The 17,986-nt window shown below is 45.5% G+C and overlaps 1 protein-coding gene across 1 annotated transcript in view; it reads right to left on the reverse strand.

Annotated features, from left to right (window-relative positions):
• The window catches only part of LOC116950468 (ephrin type-A receptor 4-like), a 112,074-nt gene that overhangs the window by 44,401 nt on the left and 49,687 nt on the right, over positions 1-17,986 (reverse strand). Inside the window, exons 6-8 of the mRNA XM_032968243.2 lie at positions 7,026-7,150; positions 4,665-4,827; positions 369-477 (exon numbers count right to left, since the gene is read on the reverse strand). Coding sequence (XP_032824134.2) covers positions 369-477; positions 4,665-4,827; positions 7,026-7,150 — 397 coding nt within the window. The remainder of the gene's footprint in view (positions 1-368; positions 478-4,664; positions 4,828-7,025; positions 7,151-17,986) is intronic.

A 17,986-nucleotide genomic window follows, 5' to 3' on the forward strand; every position in this document is an offset into this window, starting at 1 on the left:
GCGGTCGCACACGTGCACTTCATTTCATTTTTGGGGGGGGGTCGAGAAAAGGAGAAAATTACATAAAAATAAACGCGTTAAAAAAGCCAATGTGTGCTCTGATGGTACGATCTCTAATCAACTTCAAGTGAGATTGCCTATTTACGCCACAAAATAAACAGCGGACCACACAAAATGAGAATTGGACCCATTATGCAAAGAGGAGCACGCACGGACGCGCGGCATTAAATGCACACGCGGTGTGTGTGGGTGTGGGTGCGTGCGTGTACACATGCGGCTCAGATGAAAGGGAGGGAAACGGCAAACCGAATTTGTTTGTGCGGCGGCGAGAGAGCAAAAGAGCTCGCCCCGGTGCCCTTGCTTATTACCTCCTTTTGATGATGAAAAAAGCGGTGATGAGTAGCAGCACGACTATAACAGCGAACACAAATGCCCAAATGAGGGTGTCCTGCTTCTGTTCGCTCGGAGAGGCGACGTCTGTTGGGAAAGCACACATCAAAAACTCCTTTCATAACAGGGCAAAATAAAAACACGCCCGCGCGCGCGCACACACGCGCCGCTTGACAAATTCCATCCAACGCTATAGCTGCTGCTGCTGCTGCCACCCTTTGTATGGTGGGCGCGATGCGTCGCGCCGTGCGCCAAGCCACTCGCCGCCGCTCCTAATGACCGGAACGCCCGCTAAAAATGTTTTCCGGCGGAGTGGTCACTTCACTTGGGTGACGTGCGCCCCACAGCCAGCTTTTGGCCCGCCGAAATGGAACGCCCGTGACGTCTCGTGGGCTCGGCGAATGTCACCAGCGACCGCGACCGCATTCTCGAATAATCGGAGAGAATTTCAGCATCACCGTGCTCTGAATATCGGCAGCGGAGATTGTTATTAATCTACGTTTGCGGGCGAGTAATACTTTCACTTCATATAGCGTCATCCACGCGCATTGCGTCCCATAACGCTGGATATTAAATATATATGGACCAAATCCCATGTGCAGACACTATCGTCAACGACTCAGGGGGGCGATGGGTCGAGTTGAAACCCCCAACCACCGGATGTTTGAATTCACAACCCACCGATTGTGAGCCGAGCGCTTGGCCGCACATTGCCACCTGGAACTTAAACTATGCTCTGAAATGAACGCGATCAAAATCAATACACAAACCGTCCTTCTTTCTCGTCCTGATTTTCCTCCAAGAATGCACGCACTTATTGTGAATATTCATTGTGAATATTCATGGTGAATATTTATTGTGATTACTTATCGCAAATATTTATTGCGACTATTTATTGTGCATATTCATTGCGGATATTTATTGTGACTATTTATTGTGACTATTTCTCGTGAATATTTATTCGAATATTAATTGCGGATATTTTTTGTAAATATTTAGTGTGCATGCACCGATAAGGCGTTCAAAACATTCCAATGAAAGACACCGAAACTAGCACCACCAACCCAACTTCGGGCTTAATTTTAATATTCTAGATGGAAATGCAGTAAACGTTTGGAGGTAAGTCAGCAGTGGTCATGCTCGAGACAGAATGAACCCCACCATAGGAATATGGAATTTCCGCCACTGCTTCAAGAACGCCAAGGGACCACATCATGCGATTTTGAAAAGAGAGCTGCTCTAGTTTTACGTTTTTGGCGAATTTAAAATAGGTTTTGCGCTTTATATATATTTATTTAAAATAACGTGCCATTCAGTGCATCCAGAACTTCACTTGAGTTTTCTGCCCAGTGGCATTGGACTCCAACTTCGTCCACTCTGTCCCATATCTTGGAGATTTCCTCTTCATTTCACTGTATGGCTTTCCCTCCCCATTCATTCAAAGCCCATCGAGCGAGCATCTGTCTTTCTCTGCCTCGCTTCCTTCCGGAACGCGCCTCATCATCATCACCATCCACACCACCTCTCTTTCATGCATTGTGGCGAGGATATGCGGCAGCAAAAGCTGTTGACGAATCGCAAACGCGCTCGCAGTTCCGCATGGATGTGCGTCGGATAGAAAATGGCCTGGGGGAAACAAAGAGTCGCCACTCGGCATCTATTGACCCTCCCCCGCCCCCTCCACTTTGCATCTCCCCCCAACAACATCTGCAGCAATCCTGTGTCTATCGATGTGTTTGGCCTGGGTGATCCTCACGGCACTGTTATTGCTCTATTCGCAAACCATTACAGCACGCGAAGGTTCACATCGATACAGGAGATAGTGTGGAAAAGAAGCTTGCACGCCATTTGCACATCCGTGTGATGAATTCCTCATTACGCCTTGGGATCAGCGGGGAACCCTGCAGTAAGAATTGTCGGTCTAAAAGTTTTGAAGGTTATTTTTTGTTAAATGCACATTCATGATAACTTTTTGAATAATATTACCCTTACAATGAGCGTACTTGTGCAATAACCATTGCATGCTAATTGAATTTTATATCTGTATATTTTGATTGCACTTTCATGAAAATGTACACCAGCATTTGAGTGTACATCTATATACAAGGTTACATGCTGCATTACATTTGAGTGACTCTTCGTACCACCATCTCCAAACCCTGTGACCACCGCTCTTCTTCGGCATGAGACACTGCGCTTAATAATGCAAATGATAGGCCAATTTGACCAGTCAAGTAACGCCGTCGTGACGGTTTTGTTAGCCACTGTCTCCGCACATTCGTTGTTTTTTTTTTGCCAACTGCGGTTGATGATCCTTAGGTCAGCCACTTTGCTTCACCGCTCCAAGGAAACAACTGAAGAGGGGGATTATGGCCATGACGACGATGATGAATGCTGGCAAATTGGCCGACTTGAGATGTCAGTTTAACGCTTAGTCGGCTTTCGCGACCAATATCATCTACAATGCTGGATTTTTTGGGGGGGTTATATCGCGTGGATATAAATGTGGCCGTTAAACGACGTTTCGTCAGTAATTACAACTGGCATCATCAGGCGGCAGCCAGTTGTAATCACTGGTGAAACGTCGTCCTCGGATTGTAAATGCTGTGGATTTGCTCTCCAGCACACCGGTGTGCTGTACCAGTAGCGAATTGTCCACGTTCTGCTTACGTGACACAACCTCACTTAATTGGATGTGCCGGGTGGTGGCGGGTTTAACGACACATTTATATACGGGCGATCTAACCCCCCTCCCTAAAAACAAAATAAAACCTGTATTATGAACTGAGATACGAATGCAACTTCACAGCCCATTGGACACCGCGTTGTTGTCACCGTACTCGAAGCGCGCTTACAGCCACAGGACACGGCGTGAACGGCGCTTCATCGACACGAGCGGTATCTCCGCAGCGCTGTCACGTTTTTGATAAAACGTGCCCGCCGGTGTCCGTTGTGAAAGACTCAACACTATAACCATTACCGGTGACTTAGGTGACCGTTTCCATACGTCTTGCTCACAATTTCGAACAACCTGCTTTGGCGGCATGAATCAGCGTCACAAGCAAACACTAATGTAATTACATTGTACCAACGTCTGTATCGAGAAAACACTAAACTATCTTACAGGGACTTTATCAAAGAAAGTATTTATTTGATCGATGAGCCTTTGCCTAGTACGACAGCGTCTGTATGATTTGTAAGGGCATTGGTTTTTGCAACCATGTGGAATTGATCAGATGGGAACATTATAAACAAATTGCTTAATATATGTATGGGGCCACTGTAGATTTACTCTGGATATTATGAGCTTGGAAAGTTGTTTAGAGCACGGTTCTTATATACGGTACAACTTGTATTCAAATTTTAGTTGTAACAAGAATGTCACTTCTTTGCAATGTCCTTTCTTCTAACAAAAAAAAGTGTTTGGAATGTTTAAACAAATCAGGGATAGAACCAGCATGTCAAAGCATTCCAAGATCTCTGCGCTTCAGCCAAACCCACGCACATCAAATTAGAGAAAATCAGTTTGATGAGCATTGAACAATACTTGCTGTGTGTATGTCGCAATACGTGTCAGTGCGAGTGTATGCACGCGTGTGAACATGTGATCATGCACACACACACACACTGTGTCATCCCATCTGTGCTGTGCACGACCAGCGAATTGCAGATCGAAACGCTTCTCTTTACGCTCGTTTCCTCACACTGCCCAACTTGGGATTCCCCACCAGCCCCTCCCTCCGCGCTGCACTACGAACCCGGCGACCCCCGAGTTCAATTCCCACTCACGGCCAACATCAGTGGCAATTATCTGAACTCGTCTTCGGCCTACCGCCACCCCCACGGGTCGACTCGACGATCCCGGACGCTCGGCCTCTCGCACACCAACTCGGTTTCAGATGAGGAGACGAAACGGCGCCCCCGGGCGTGGACGTGTCCACGCAACTGACCCCTGCACCCTTCCGCCTCCATAGGTGCCCACTGCCGGCACTTTCACCGAGAAGTCCGCTCGGGCGGAGAACGCACGCCTGGAGAATGCAGTGCATTTACGCACGCGTGCCGTGGAGACCCACGCTGCATTGCTCTCTCTATGAACGTCCGCGATTCCATCATTAATATCAACACAACGGGGTCGGTTACCGCCCACTCCGCCGGTATTGCCTAGACAAGTGCGCAGCGGTGGGATGAGCAATATGTCCGCCACGAGGGCGGCGAGATCGGTGCCCGAGCGTGCGTGCGTGCGCTCGTGCCACGGGGGCGCTCGGGCCGCTCACAGTCGGGCGACGTCTTGAACTCAACGGCGGGGCTGTAGTCCCCGTAGCCGGCGGCGGTGCGTGCACGGATCTGCAGCGCGTACACCACGGCCGGCTTGAGCCCCGTGATGGTGGTGCTCGTGACGTTGGAGCGCAGGGTCGTGTACTTACTCTCCTTCTGGTCCTTGCGGGTCCGGCAGAAGGCGACATAGGAAGCGGGGAGGTGGGGGGGGGGGGTGGGAGTCACGGCGTGCACCAGGAGACTCGTCCTCACCGATGCAGAGGGGTGTTTTTTTAGAGAGGGGGGGGGGGGGGGCGGGGGCGTGCCGATAGTTCCACCACTCCCCTCCAAATGCACTTGACATTTGTCCTGGAAAAAACTTGGCAAGGCGCTTTACGAGCCACCGTTATTTGAACGAGTGGCCTCTATCGATGTCCTCATATGTATGTATACACACGAGGGGCGAATGCCAGGCTTGGGGAATGCAGTGCATTACACGCACTGTGGAGACTGACGTTGCTTTGCTTTCTGAACGTCGCAGCCCATGATCTCACAATGGGTTCTGTTATTACCGATTCTTCTCAGCGTTGTTTAGACAGTGCACAGCGGTGACATGAAAGATATGTTATACATGAATAGGGATGCTGCCTTGGTGTAATCGTGAGCGCACTCGACTTGAAATTTAGAGGTCGCCAGTTCGATTCCATCTTCTTGCACGGAAGTTGAAACAATGGGATAGGTTTCATAATTCACCCTGACTTTGTCCATCTGCAAGTTAAACAAAAAACTCGGTGCACCACAGTTTGTCGACTGGCAAGTCCCATATGGCAGGAGTCAAAGCTCTGGGTACTCCCACCTCTCCCTGCAAGGCGTCTGGCCGGCTTGGAAGAGCAGGCCCAATATCGTTATTCAGTACTCTGTGAAGCTATTTGTTTTACTACTTTTTATTTTATTTTGCAAGGACAGGCCCACTGAGCTATGTACCTCTTTTTTCAGAAGCAACCTGGCCACAAATGATAGCTCGACCCAGTGGCTTATCACGTGGAAATGTATAGCAGCCAAATACTCTGAACGCGTGATTCGAAATGTGGAGGGAAAAGAACTGGGAGGACCTGGAGAAAAATCCACGTGACCACGGGGAGAACATGCAAACTCCAAATATACAGATGTCAAGGTCGGGATCGAATCCATGACCTCCTGTATACCAGGCGAGGTAGTTAACATCTCCTAGCCACCGTGGCATAAGCAAGCACTGGTAGGGCTGCACCTCGAGCACTTTGGTTTCATACCACACGCTCCAAATGATGCAAATAAAAAAAATGGTATTGGCCACACTTCCCAGAGCAGAGAATTTTTGAAAAAAGATGCCTCAAACTCAGCGAGGCATTTCTAGGCATTTGAATTATTGTAATATTCATTACCATTATTGAATCGTGCATATTCCTCGGTAACATGCCAGTTTGAAATGCTTTTTGATTCGAAACCCTAGTTCAATCAATGATCGATCTACCACAACCAGGCCAGAGACCAGGAACTCCATGCCTGTAGTTAATTAACATGTGACTGCTTATTACATAGTTACACCACAACCAACTAATTATAGTCTGGTCAAAGGCAACCAGAATGAATGTATGATATTACAGTTATGTGATAAACTCATGAAAAGCTAACATTATTAAACTGCCAAAGTGTTACCTGGTATGTTGATACTTTTAAACTCAAACTATATATATATGAAACACAAAAAACAATGATCCCCCCTCTGAAAGCATGAACAGACTTTTGGGGGCAAGTACTGATGAACGAGCATCTATGAAGGCTGGCACGGTGCAAGAAAGCATAGTATGGCCATCCCACGCCCAATTACCTTTGTCTCTCCAGTGCTGATGGTTGCACACCATACCAGGTACTCATTTAAGATTTAGTAGACCTAGGGGAGGCCCACTACCGGTTCAGGTTATCGTAACTCATGTAAGCCATGGCCATGAGTTGAACTCGGGTCACCGGGTTCACAGCGCATTGTGCTAACTCTACTGCGCTCCACTTTCAAACGCAATTGAGCCTCAACAGATTGTTGGGGAAAGTACTATTAGTGAGGCCGGAACGGCACATGAGGGGGCAGGTGGCCAGCACTACGCCGGGCCACCTTTGTCTACCGAGTGGCGATGTTTACGTACCACACCAGGTACCAATTTAAGGCTGCGTTGGCCTAGGGAACTCATATCTGGTCCAGTTAATCATCACTGGTGTTGGCTCTGAGTGAGAACCGAACTCGGGTTTCTGGGTTCGTAAAGCAGCTGCGCAAACCAATGCTCCATCACTTGACACACACACATACATTAAAATATGTATAATAAATAAAAAATGTAAGACTTTCATACCTTCTCATAGTATTTGACCTCGTAGTCCAGAATGATTCCATTGGGCTGCTTGGGTTCGGCCCAGTTTAAAATGATTGCATCTTCCGAGATGAGACCCTTCTGGACGTCTGTGATGGGCGATGGTGCTGCAGACGAACCCAGGACAAGCATTAACACTATAAGTACATACATCTTTAATCAGCTGTGCGTGTGTGTGTGTGATTTTGTGATGGGCTCACCATACATTAGTAGTGAGTAGACATTTGGCTAAACACCAACATGGCAAGCAAGGAAGACTTATAAACTAATTAAGTGATGTCACTACCCCTGGGAGCAATCTAAATATGTGAAGGATAAAGAAGTGCTGAATCAATTACTGGGGGAAATGTCCAAGGCAAGGTGCTTATTTCATTACATGCCTTATGACATTAGGTTGCAACCTTGACTTTCACATGTTTGCTCAGGGCTTAGTATGTGCGCTGCATAGTGATACGAAATTATAGTGTTATATTTTCCACAATCTTTTATTATTGTACTCAGTGGCAATATATCATCACCTTCTTGGTTCTTTCGGTAAAGTCACGTAGAATAACATTTTATTTTACATTTTATTTTATTATGTTTTATTTTTATTATTTCATTTCCATTCTACGTGACTTTACCGAAAGAACCCAGAAGATGAATCCCTGCAGTCACGAAAGCTTTAAATCGAAATATAATAATCAGCATCATAATCATCATTGACGGTATCATCACCATCATTGCCATTGGCCAAATAATAAACATTACTTCGCGTGCAATCCACAATGTGTAATAGCGCGCCATTATGCTTACGACTAAATCAAAAGGAAAAAAAAATGCTCAAATGAGCATTGGGTAATGCGTTTTGGTATAGATGGTCCCAATTCAGTGGTTTTATTTTGTATTCCATATTACAATTTGCAGGGAGCAGTCAATCCAGGCAGTGCTCACGTGACTGACTTCGGAGAGAAAGATGGGTGAGCCCTTCCTCGGCAAGGATGTGAACTCGTGGTTGTATAATTGGATGGTTGTTGTCCCATGTGGTTGGCTCTGTACCCTCAAGCTCGATACATCCCGTAATTGGCTAAGCCGAGTAACCTGTGCTTGGTTACGTAATTATCTGCCCTAATTATTTCAAAAAGGTGGTACAAATTGTTCAGACTGCGTTACGGCTCAAACTTTATTGGCACTCATCTCTGTTGAAAGTTTTTTTAAGCCAAAATTCTAAATTCTACGTTGCCATGTTGGGGCCAGACTACAGAAGTACAACTGTTGCATATGCGTGCCTTCAAATCTAGGAGACTGGCTGATGTGGAAACGCAGTCTGGTTTAGAGTCAGGGAATTCCGTTGCCTGCGGGTTGTAAGGGCTTTGAGTGAAAAATCTGTAAATCAATGGCTCAATTCACGTTTTGGTGAATGTTGCTTTTTGTCCGTTTTTTTTTTTGGGGGGGGGGGCAAAAACACGCCAATGTCTCTATCACCAACAATGGAGCAAATTCCCACAGTGCGGTGTGTTACAACGGTGCCACCATGAAGCGAACATGGCCCTCGGCATTTAAGGCAAGAGGACCCAAGCCACAATGCGAAGGTTAGATATTTAAATCCCAGTTGGAGGTCGTCTCGGCCCAGTTACTTTACTCGGTCATTCGAATGGACCACTCCTCTATGTAGGAAGTCAATGGTTGCTTTTTTATTATTATAATGACAGCATGGTTTCTGCCGTAGGAATGTGGAGTTATTATCACTGGCTCAACACTCTCTTGAGTGTGGGAAGTCACGTTCACTTTAATAGCGCAAACCGTTGCAGTCTGACATTCACAAATGTAGATTGACTCTTTAGTTTGTTTTGGTTGCCGAAAATGCGTTGGTTAAGAACTTGCTGCTGCAGTGAACTTATACCTAAAATAGGAGGTTTATTTAAAAAAAGTAACATGTTAATTTTTTTCTATATAAGGCCAGTTAGCCAAAACATTGAAATGTGCCATTCCTCCCAGTGCTGTTATCATTAACTTGTTGTTTTACAGGTAGTTGGATTGATGAGTGGTCCGTTGAAAAGACGAAAAAAAGGTATTTTCAAAAGATATCTGATTAAAAATAAAAAAAAAACATCAAAAACTAATCATGGACAATTGAGGTATAACACTATCCTTTAGAATCCAATAAAACTGTATTTAGTTATTATTCATGCATACTAGCCATTGTTTGATGTTGCATACATATATTAAATATACTGTGTATAGACCAAATATAAAGATCCCCCTTATAGCCTTAACAGACTGTTGGGGCAAGTGCTGCTAGTGAGCACCTATGGAGGGCAGCACGGCACACGAGGGTTCATGAAGCCAGCACCACGCCCAGCCACCTTTGTCTCCCGAGTGGCGATGTTTACACACACCGCACCAGGTACTCATTTGAGGCTGAGTCGACCTAGGGGAGGAACTGGACCGGTTCAGGTAATCGTCACTAATGTTGGCCGTAAACGGGAATTGAACGCGGGTCGCCGGGTTTGTAGAGCAGCGTGCTAACCGCTATGCCACGGCTCCCCATGTGTGTATATCAACAACTACAACCACCATTTGCCACTAAGTGGTGGTGGTGGTGTCACCACGGCGTCTGTGCTAGGCTAAGTGCACTTTAAGGCCACGTGAGGTGCCAAACGATCGCTGGTAGGTCACGGGACAGACCCAGGTGCCACGGGTCGACTGACTGAAATGACTGGCCGATGCACCACCTGTATTCACAAACATGTAGTTTATATATATACAGGTGGTAAATATACACAAACATGTACCAGCCAAATAGTCTTGGGGATTTTTTTTTTTTTACAATTCCCACCAAACGAAATTTAAGGTTCATTAGAAGTCTTTGCAATAAGCCCACGGTAGGGTTATTTGTCAATATATGAGCCATTTTTTTATCTAAAGGATATTTTAAGCATCGTCGTCTGTGAATTGTCCACTGCCCTTGTGTCCTCGTAAGCTGACACCCAACTCATTCACCCTTTGGTGTGGTGAGACTTAGGTTTGAGAAGTCTAACAATGCCGGACCAATATAATCTCAAATACAAATAATAATAATAATAGTGCGGGGACTTCATTTCTTATTATTAATATTATTTCAAACCATATTCCTGATGAGACGGCGCGTCTAGTTTGGCAGCATTGAATGAAAGCTTTTTTTCTCTTGTGCGTTGCAATGAAGGCGGATGATTCCACGCTTGAATAATAATTACTTCCATTTTTAAAATTAGTTTTTTTTCCATCGGGGATAGATCGACAGACACAACTGTATCTTGACACACAGCATTGCACAGTTGTATGAAATTGTGACATTATCAGACCTGTAAAATGCACTTTTTAAATAAATATGCGTGTTTCAACGTCTAGATACCTTTTGTGCTCTGATACAAAATATATACAGTGAGGGAACAAAGTATTTGATCCCCTGCTGATTTTGTACATTTGCCCACTGACAAAGAAATGATCAGTCTATAATTTTAATGGTAGGTTTATTTGAACAGTGAGAGACAGAATAACAACACAAAAATCCAGAAAAACGCATGTCAAAAATGTTATAAATTAATTTGCATTTTGATGAGGGAAATAAGTATTTGATCCCTCTGCAAAACATGACTTAGTACTTGGTGGCAAAACCCTTGTTGGCAATCACAGAGGTCAGACGTTTCTTGTAGTTGGCCACCAGGTTTGCACACATCTCAGGAGGGATTTTGTCCCACTCCTCTTTGCAGATCTTCTCCAAGTCATTAAGGTTTCGAGGCTGACGTTTGGCAACTCGAACCTTCAGCTCTCTCCACAGATTTTCTATGGGATTAAGGTCTGGAGACTGGCTAGGCCACTCCAGGACCTTAATGTGCTTCTTATTGTGCCACTTCTTTGTTGCCTTGGCCGTGTGTTTTGGGCCATTGTCATGCTGGAATACCCATCCACGACCCATTTTCAATGCGGTGAAGTTGTCCTATCCCCCAAAGCATAATGTTTCCACCTCCATGTTTGACAGTGGGGATTGTGTTCTTGGGGTCACAAGCAGCATTCCTCCTCCTCCAAACACGGCGAGTTGAGTTGATGCCAAAGAGCTCCATTTTGGCTTTCTTGAGCAGGGGGACCTTGCAGGCCCTGCAGGATCTCAGTCCTTCACTGCGTAGTGTGTTACCAATTGTTTTCTTGGTGACTATGGTCCGAGCTCCCTTGAGATCATTGACAAGATCCTCCCGTGTAGTTCTGGGCTGATTCCTCACCGTTCTTATGATCATTGCAAGTCCACGAGGTGAGATCTTCCATGGAGCCCCAGGCCGAGGGAGATTGACAGTTCTTTTGTGTTTCTTCCATTTGCGAATAATCGCACCAACTGTTGTCACCTTCTCACCAAGCTGCTTGGCAATGATCTTGTAGCCCAGTCAGCCTTGTGTAGGTCTACAATCTTGTCCCTGACATCCTTGGAGAGCTCTTTGGTCTTGGCCATGATGGAGAGTTTGGAATCTGATTGATTGATTGCTTCTGTGGACAGGTGTCTTTTATACAGGTAACAAGCTGAGATTAGGAGCACTCCCTTTAAGAGTGTGCTCATAATCTCAGCTCGTTACCTGTATAAAAGACACCTGGGAGCCAGAAATATTTCTGATTGAGAGGGGGTCAAATACTTATTTCCCTCCTTAAAATGCAAATCAATTTTTAACATTTTTGACATGCGTTTTTCTGGATTTTGTTGTTGTTATTCTGTCTCTCACTGTTCAAATAAACCTACCATTAAAATTATAGACTGATCATTTCTTTGTCAGTGGGCAAACGTACAAAATCAACAGGGGATCAAATACTTTTTTCCCTCACTGTATATATATTTTTAATTATATAATGTTTGGGTATGGATTGCTTTACGAGTATAGTAATGTAGTGATTATTACATTACTAAAAATTATTAGTGACCTAGAATCAATTCTAGCCATGCCCATCATGTATTTAGTTTGTTGGCCTTCCCCTACACCTCTGACTAGCATGGTTGGCTACATATGGTACGAAAGAAGTTCAACATATTCTTGGTTCTTTCGGTAGAGTCACGTAGAAGGGAAACAATGAAATAATAAAAATATAAAACAATAAAATTCTCACGACGTTTCGACTGTAACACAAGCAATCATCATCAGGTGTGAAAACCACAACAATAAAATTTCACATTTTCAAAGAATATGAATCCCTGCAGTCACGAAAGCTTTAAATCAAAATTTAAGTTCAACATAATTACATACAAAGGGTATCTTCAGCTGGTCTGAGTCTTTAATAGGTTGACTCAGCCTGAAATACGAACTCTAGTTCGCACTGTATAGTGCATCATAACCATCATCCCTACACATCACCTCTCGTGCTCTGCCAGCTTTAATAAGTGCTTGCCAACAAACTAACTAATGACAATGTGCATTGTGACGGTGGAGCGATTTGATCGGTTTACGTGCGGGCGCTGGGCTGATTGTTACATCGTAAGATTGCGAGCGGTGGTAGTGGCTTGGGGAGGCTTTCATCCAGCAGTGGATTGACCATGGCCCTTGATGATTATGATGTTTGTAATGACATGGGCAAGTATCGCTGCGGTCAGAATGCTATCCTAACAACTGAAAAGGTTGTGAGTTCTAATCCCTGTTCGGGATTGACTTACCCATCTGTCCTCTGGGGTCAATATCACTGAATGCATCGTATTGATCTGACAATGCCCAGTATCTAACCTCGACACAACGCTATTTAAGACGCACTTCTCTGCACACCAAAATATGCATCTCTCCGTCACCTGCAACAGTTAAGAGCAGACAAACACATTCTCCTGCGGAGGGAGGAGCTGGTAGGAACGTTGGGTTGCTCGGTCAATGGCCAGGGTCAACGGCGGCACCACCACGTGGTGTATTCTGCAAATATGCCCGACTGTGAGGGCGGGCACAAGCCGGCGTGAGTAGGTTAAACGTTGAGTTTTATAAGGGCACCACGGGGTGACCAGCCCCTCCCCACCTAGTCCCACCCCTCCCACCCCCCACCCAGTCCCACCCTCCCCACACAGCCCCTCCCCACCCTCCCCACCCAGCCCCTCCCCACCCAACCGCACCCTCCCCACCCAGCCCCTCCCCACCCAACCGCACCCTCCCCACCCAGCCCCTGCCCACTTTTGGATGCACGACGGACGGACAGACACAATAATCCCCTGTGGGCTGGTGTAACCAGGAGGTTCCTACCAGTATTTATGCCGATTATAGGAATAGCAGATAACAGGAAGAGTGGTTAAGAGGAGGGTGGCAAACGACGAGCTGTACCGCTTAAACTAAACGGCGACTCGTGAAAACTGCATCAATACCCGGTGTTTTAGTCCCACGACCGAATTAAAATGATCTCCCTTGCATGCAATAACCTTCTGTTTTGGAATGTCTGATCATTACTTGAAATCACTGTTGCTGCAATAATATGCAAGAAGTCACCGCTATTAGCATTGTCATAACTGTAATTAGCGCATGCTACGCTGTTACTTTTCGCTGGAGTATAACGTCAATGAGTTAATTCACTGGTGTGTTTTTTTTTTTCTCCTACAGCATTACGTGCTGCACTATAACATTATGGGTCATATATATATAAATCGACAGGGGTGGGCGGAGTGGTGGCGCAGCGGTTAGCGCACCGCGCTATGGACTCAGCAGCATATGTTTGATTCCGGGTAACGGCTAACATCCGTGGCGAGTGATACCTCAGCCAGTAGCACGCCTCCTTACCCCCCTTTTAACTGACCAGCATGGTGAAGTATGTTCACACATTATTCTCATTTGACTCCCACGGTGTTGGAAGACCTTGCTCCAGCAGTTGATTAACAACGTAATGCACATTTTGGACGGTTATATATATATACATAAATATATAACTCTTAAAATGTATAACATTTTTCTGAATACCATAACTTGACATTTGTACGCGTTCAAGCATCGCGTTGCAGCGAGCGCGCAGCACCGTGCTCAGCTGTAGTATCAGTGCCTCAAGTCCACATCGCCCTACAGCCTGTGACAGCGCGGTCTGGTTCACTACACACCCCACTTATGTGCACAGTGTCTGTCTGGTCTTGAGGCTTGGTATATGGAGGAGAGTTGCCCGCATTGGTGTCTGTCTAGTTTTGGGGCTTGGTATATGGAGGAGAGTTGCCCGCATTGGTGTCTATCTGGTCTTGGGGCTTGGTATACGGAGGAGAGTTGCCCGCATTGGTGTCTATCTGGTCTTGGGGCTTGGTATATGGAGGAGAGTTGCCCGCATTGGTGTCTGTCTAGTTTTGGGGCTTGGTATATGGAGGAGAGTTGCCCGCATTGGTGTCTATCTGGTCTTGAGGCTTGGTATATGGAGGAGAGTTGCCTGCATTGGTGTCTGTCTGGTCTTGTGGCTTGGTATATGGAGGAGAGTTGCCTGCATTGGTGTCTGTCTGGTCTTGGGGCTTGGTATATGGAGGAGAGTTGCCCGCATTGGTGTCTATCTGGTCTTGAGGCTTGGTATATGGAGGAGAGTTGCCCGCATTGGTGTCTGTCTAGTTTTGGGGCTTGGTATATGGAGGAGAGTTGCCCGCATTGGTGTCTATCTGGTCTTGAGGCTTGGTATATGGAGGAGAGTTGCCCGCATTGGTGTCTATCTGGTCTTGGGGCTTGGTATATGGAGGAGAGTTGCCCGCATTGGTGTCTATCTGGTCTTGGGGCTTGGTATATGGAGGAGAGTTGCCTGCATTGGTGTCTGTCTGGTCTTGGGGCTTGGTATATGGAGGAGAGTTGCCTGCATTGGTGTCTGTCTGGTCTTGGGGCTTGGTATATGGAGGAGAGTTGCCCGCATTGGTGTCTATCTGGTCTTGAGGCTTGGTATATGGAGGAGAGTTGCCCGCATTGGTGTCTGTCTAGTTTTTGGGCTTGGTATATGGAGGAGAGTTGCCCGCATTGGTGTCTATCTGGTCTTGGGGCTTGGTATATGGAGGAGAGTTGCCCGCATTGGTGTCTATCTGGTCTTGGGGTTTGGTATATGGAGGAGAGTTGCCCGCATTGGTGTCTATCTGGTCTTGGGGCTTGGTATATGGAGGAGAGTTGCCTGCATTGGTGTCTGTCTGGTCTTGGAGCTTGGTATATGGAGGAGAGTTGCCTGCATTGGCGTCTGTCTGGTCTTGGGGCTTGGTATATGGAGGAGAGTTGCCTGCATTGTACTGTGTTAGTTTACAGAATAAAACAAAACACTCACCTTGAAATCTTCCACTCTTGGGTACACAAAGGCACGTGTTGTATTTTTTTTAACAATGCACAATCTCCTATTAGCGGCCACGTGCTCGCTGCCTCGAGTGGAAAGTGGGTGGGGAGGGGGGGTTGTCTCGGCTGGCAACATTGTGCGTGTGTGCCATTCCACACTCGTATGCACTGCTCACAATCGAAATGAAGACAGAGCAAAACTGAACTAGGCTATGTAAAATATATATAATGCAATGAAATGGTAAACAATTCGTCCGATTACAGCTCAAACTTGCACTCGTTTGTATCTTCAAAGCAGAATTAAGCACTCGTAGGGTCGTATCAAAGCAGGTGATATAACTGATACTGAAAGGTCACCACTATGCGCGCTCGTGAAGAATCCCTTTGAGCGGAGTATCAGAACAAAGACGTACAATGAGTCATATTTAAGATATTATCCGGCAAACATCGCAACAAGCTGTTGATGAATGCCATAAGACTGGCATTAGTTATTTAGAATAGCACGTGGTACATTGAACCTCTTAACCCCTCTCTCGGATATTAGCATTGTGTGTGTTCTTGATCAAGTGTGTCACTCCGAGTGCTTTGGACGTGACAGCATAGATAAAATAAAGACTCGATATGCAGATTCTGCACGTATCGCCCACGAGTCTGTGGAACTCGCCCAAATCTCGAGTGCTCACTTAATCCCCTCCCCCCCGGCGCTAAAAAACTGAAGTGTGCACACATTTGTTTTCGCCCTGTCTTGAGCAAGGGCAACAACGATTGTTGCGTGGAGAGACTGACTGTCCCCCGATCCCGTAATGTAGAAATGTGTCATTTCCACTGCTGGCTCAAGCCACCAGCGGGCTACATTTGAGGCTGCAGAAGTAAAAAAAAGAAAAAAATTGACAGGGGGGGAATAGTAAACTTTGGCAAGTCGAAGAATCAAGGTATTCCCATGCTCAATCAAGACATATTATAGCAGTGAGAAACAACACTCCATTGAACCACTTTTAATATTTGGGCAGCAGAGGATAAAAAGCCATTTGTCTGAGGTTTTTGCAGCCTACTGGTAAATGGACCTGGTGCCTCGGGATTGCTAATGTCGTGCACATTGCCAGCCCACGCAGAAAAAGCGGTGGTTTCATCAGCACACACACAACAACACCATATTAGTGCTGCCAATCCTGATATAAGCTTGCCAGGTGATATTGCAGGGAGCTCAGACTCCAGGTTTGAGGGTCAGCTCTGTCAATCCTATCGTTCCTCCTGGGATCATTGAAATTAGTACCATTGCTGTGGCTGTTACATGGTCACACTAGTACTCGCCATAGGAATGTGTAATTTCCACTACACGATTAAGACTGCCAGTGAGGATAAATAGTACCTGTTGCTCATTTTGGTGTATGGGGAGACAAAAACAAACGCACACCTTTGATGCTTTTGATATCTTATTTTCAAAGCTTTATGATTGCCCATTATATGTAGAAAGAAAGAAGGGCGTGCATGAACACTTGTCTATGCGCGGGGCATACGCCAATATTGCATTTTTCATTCTCTCCCGATATTGATTCATCCATTATAAATATCGCTGGCGCTTTCCCGTGCATGGGTTTATTGCCATGCTCTTCACTCCACACTTCTTTATTACCACGGCACAAACACGTGAATCCGTCAACTCTTCCGAAGACAGTGCCGTTGAAACCTACCAGAGCAAGCTGCCCTGCTAAGGTACTCATACTGTACAGCATTCGTTATGATTTATAAACAAAAAATCAAGGGGATACAGCATGGTATTTACTTTTTTTTTAAGTACAGCATTATCATTTATGCATTAACTCAAAGAGGCAGTTGCCATCGATTAATTAATTGATGAAAGGAGCTTAGGCCCCATTCACAGCACGATGACAATATTCGTTGTTAAACAAAAGCAAAACAGTGGAGGTGACTTCGTGCGAAAATGAACATTGAGTGGTGTTGCTCATCTCAAATTTAACAGCCCTGAGACATTGAGACAGTGATGTAAATTACACACTCATATGGTGGCGCAAGTCTCTTCAAAGGACAACCACTGTTGACTTCCCCACAAAGAGGTTCTTGATTTATGGACTGCAGAGGGATGATGGGCTTAGTCAACCACCAGCTCGTATTTGACATCACAACCTTTCGATTGCCAACTGCTCACTGTACCGCTGAGCCACGTGGCAATTCAACTCTGGTTTTGGATTATCTGGCACGACGTCTTTCCATTTCACTTCACTCCCAAGTTTCTGGAAGATTATTTTCGAAAACTGAAATTGAGAAGGTCACTTTCTGCCCTAATATACAGCGCTAATGGCTGCTGCTTTCTTTCATTGTCCGTTCGTCAGAAAGCTGAGCCCAATCAGAGTCATGAACCGGCAGCAGCAACATCAACAGCTACTGGATTACAAATCACGAATGGTGAAAAAATATAAACACTTTACATATTATATTCTTAGCTCTTTTGGTAAAGTCACATTGAAGGGAAACTATAAAATAATAATATATATAAAACAATACAAATTCTCACGACGTTTCGACCATAACACAAACGGTCATCATCAGGTGTTGTGTTATGGTCGAAACGTCGTGAGAATTTGTATTGTTTTATATATATTAGTATTATTATTTTATTGCTTCCTTTCAACGTGACTTTACCGAAAGAGCTAAGGATATGAATCACTGCAGTCACGAAAGCTTTAAATAAAA

This window comes from Petromyzon marinus, chromosome 39 (genome assembly GCF_048934315.1).
Source record: "Petromyzon marinus isolate PM22_M1 ecotype Great Lakes invasive population chromosome 39, UKy_Petmar_22M1.pri1.0, whole genome shotgun sequence".
NCBI classification, from domain to species: domain Eukaryota; kingdom Metazoa; phylum Chordata; class Hyperoartia; order Petromyzontiformes; family Petromyzontidae; genus Petromyzon; species Petromyzon marinus.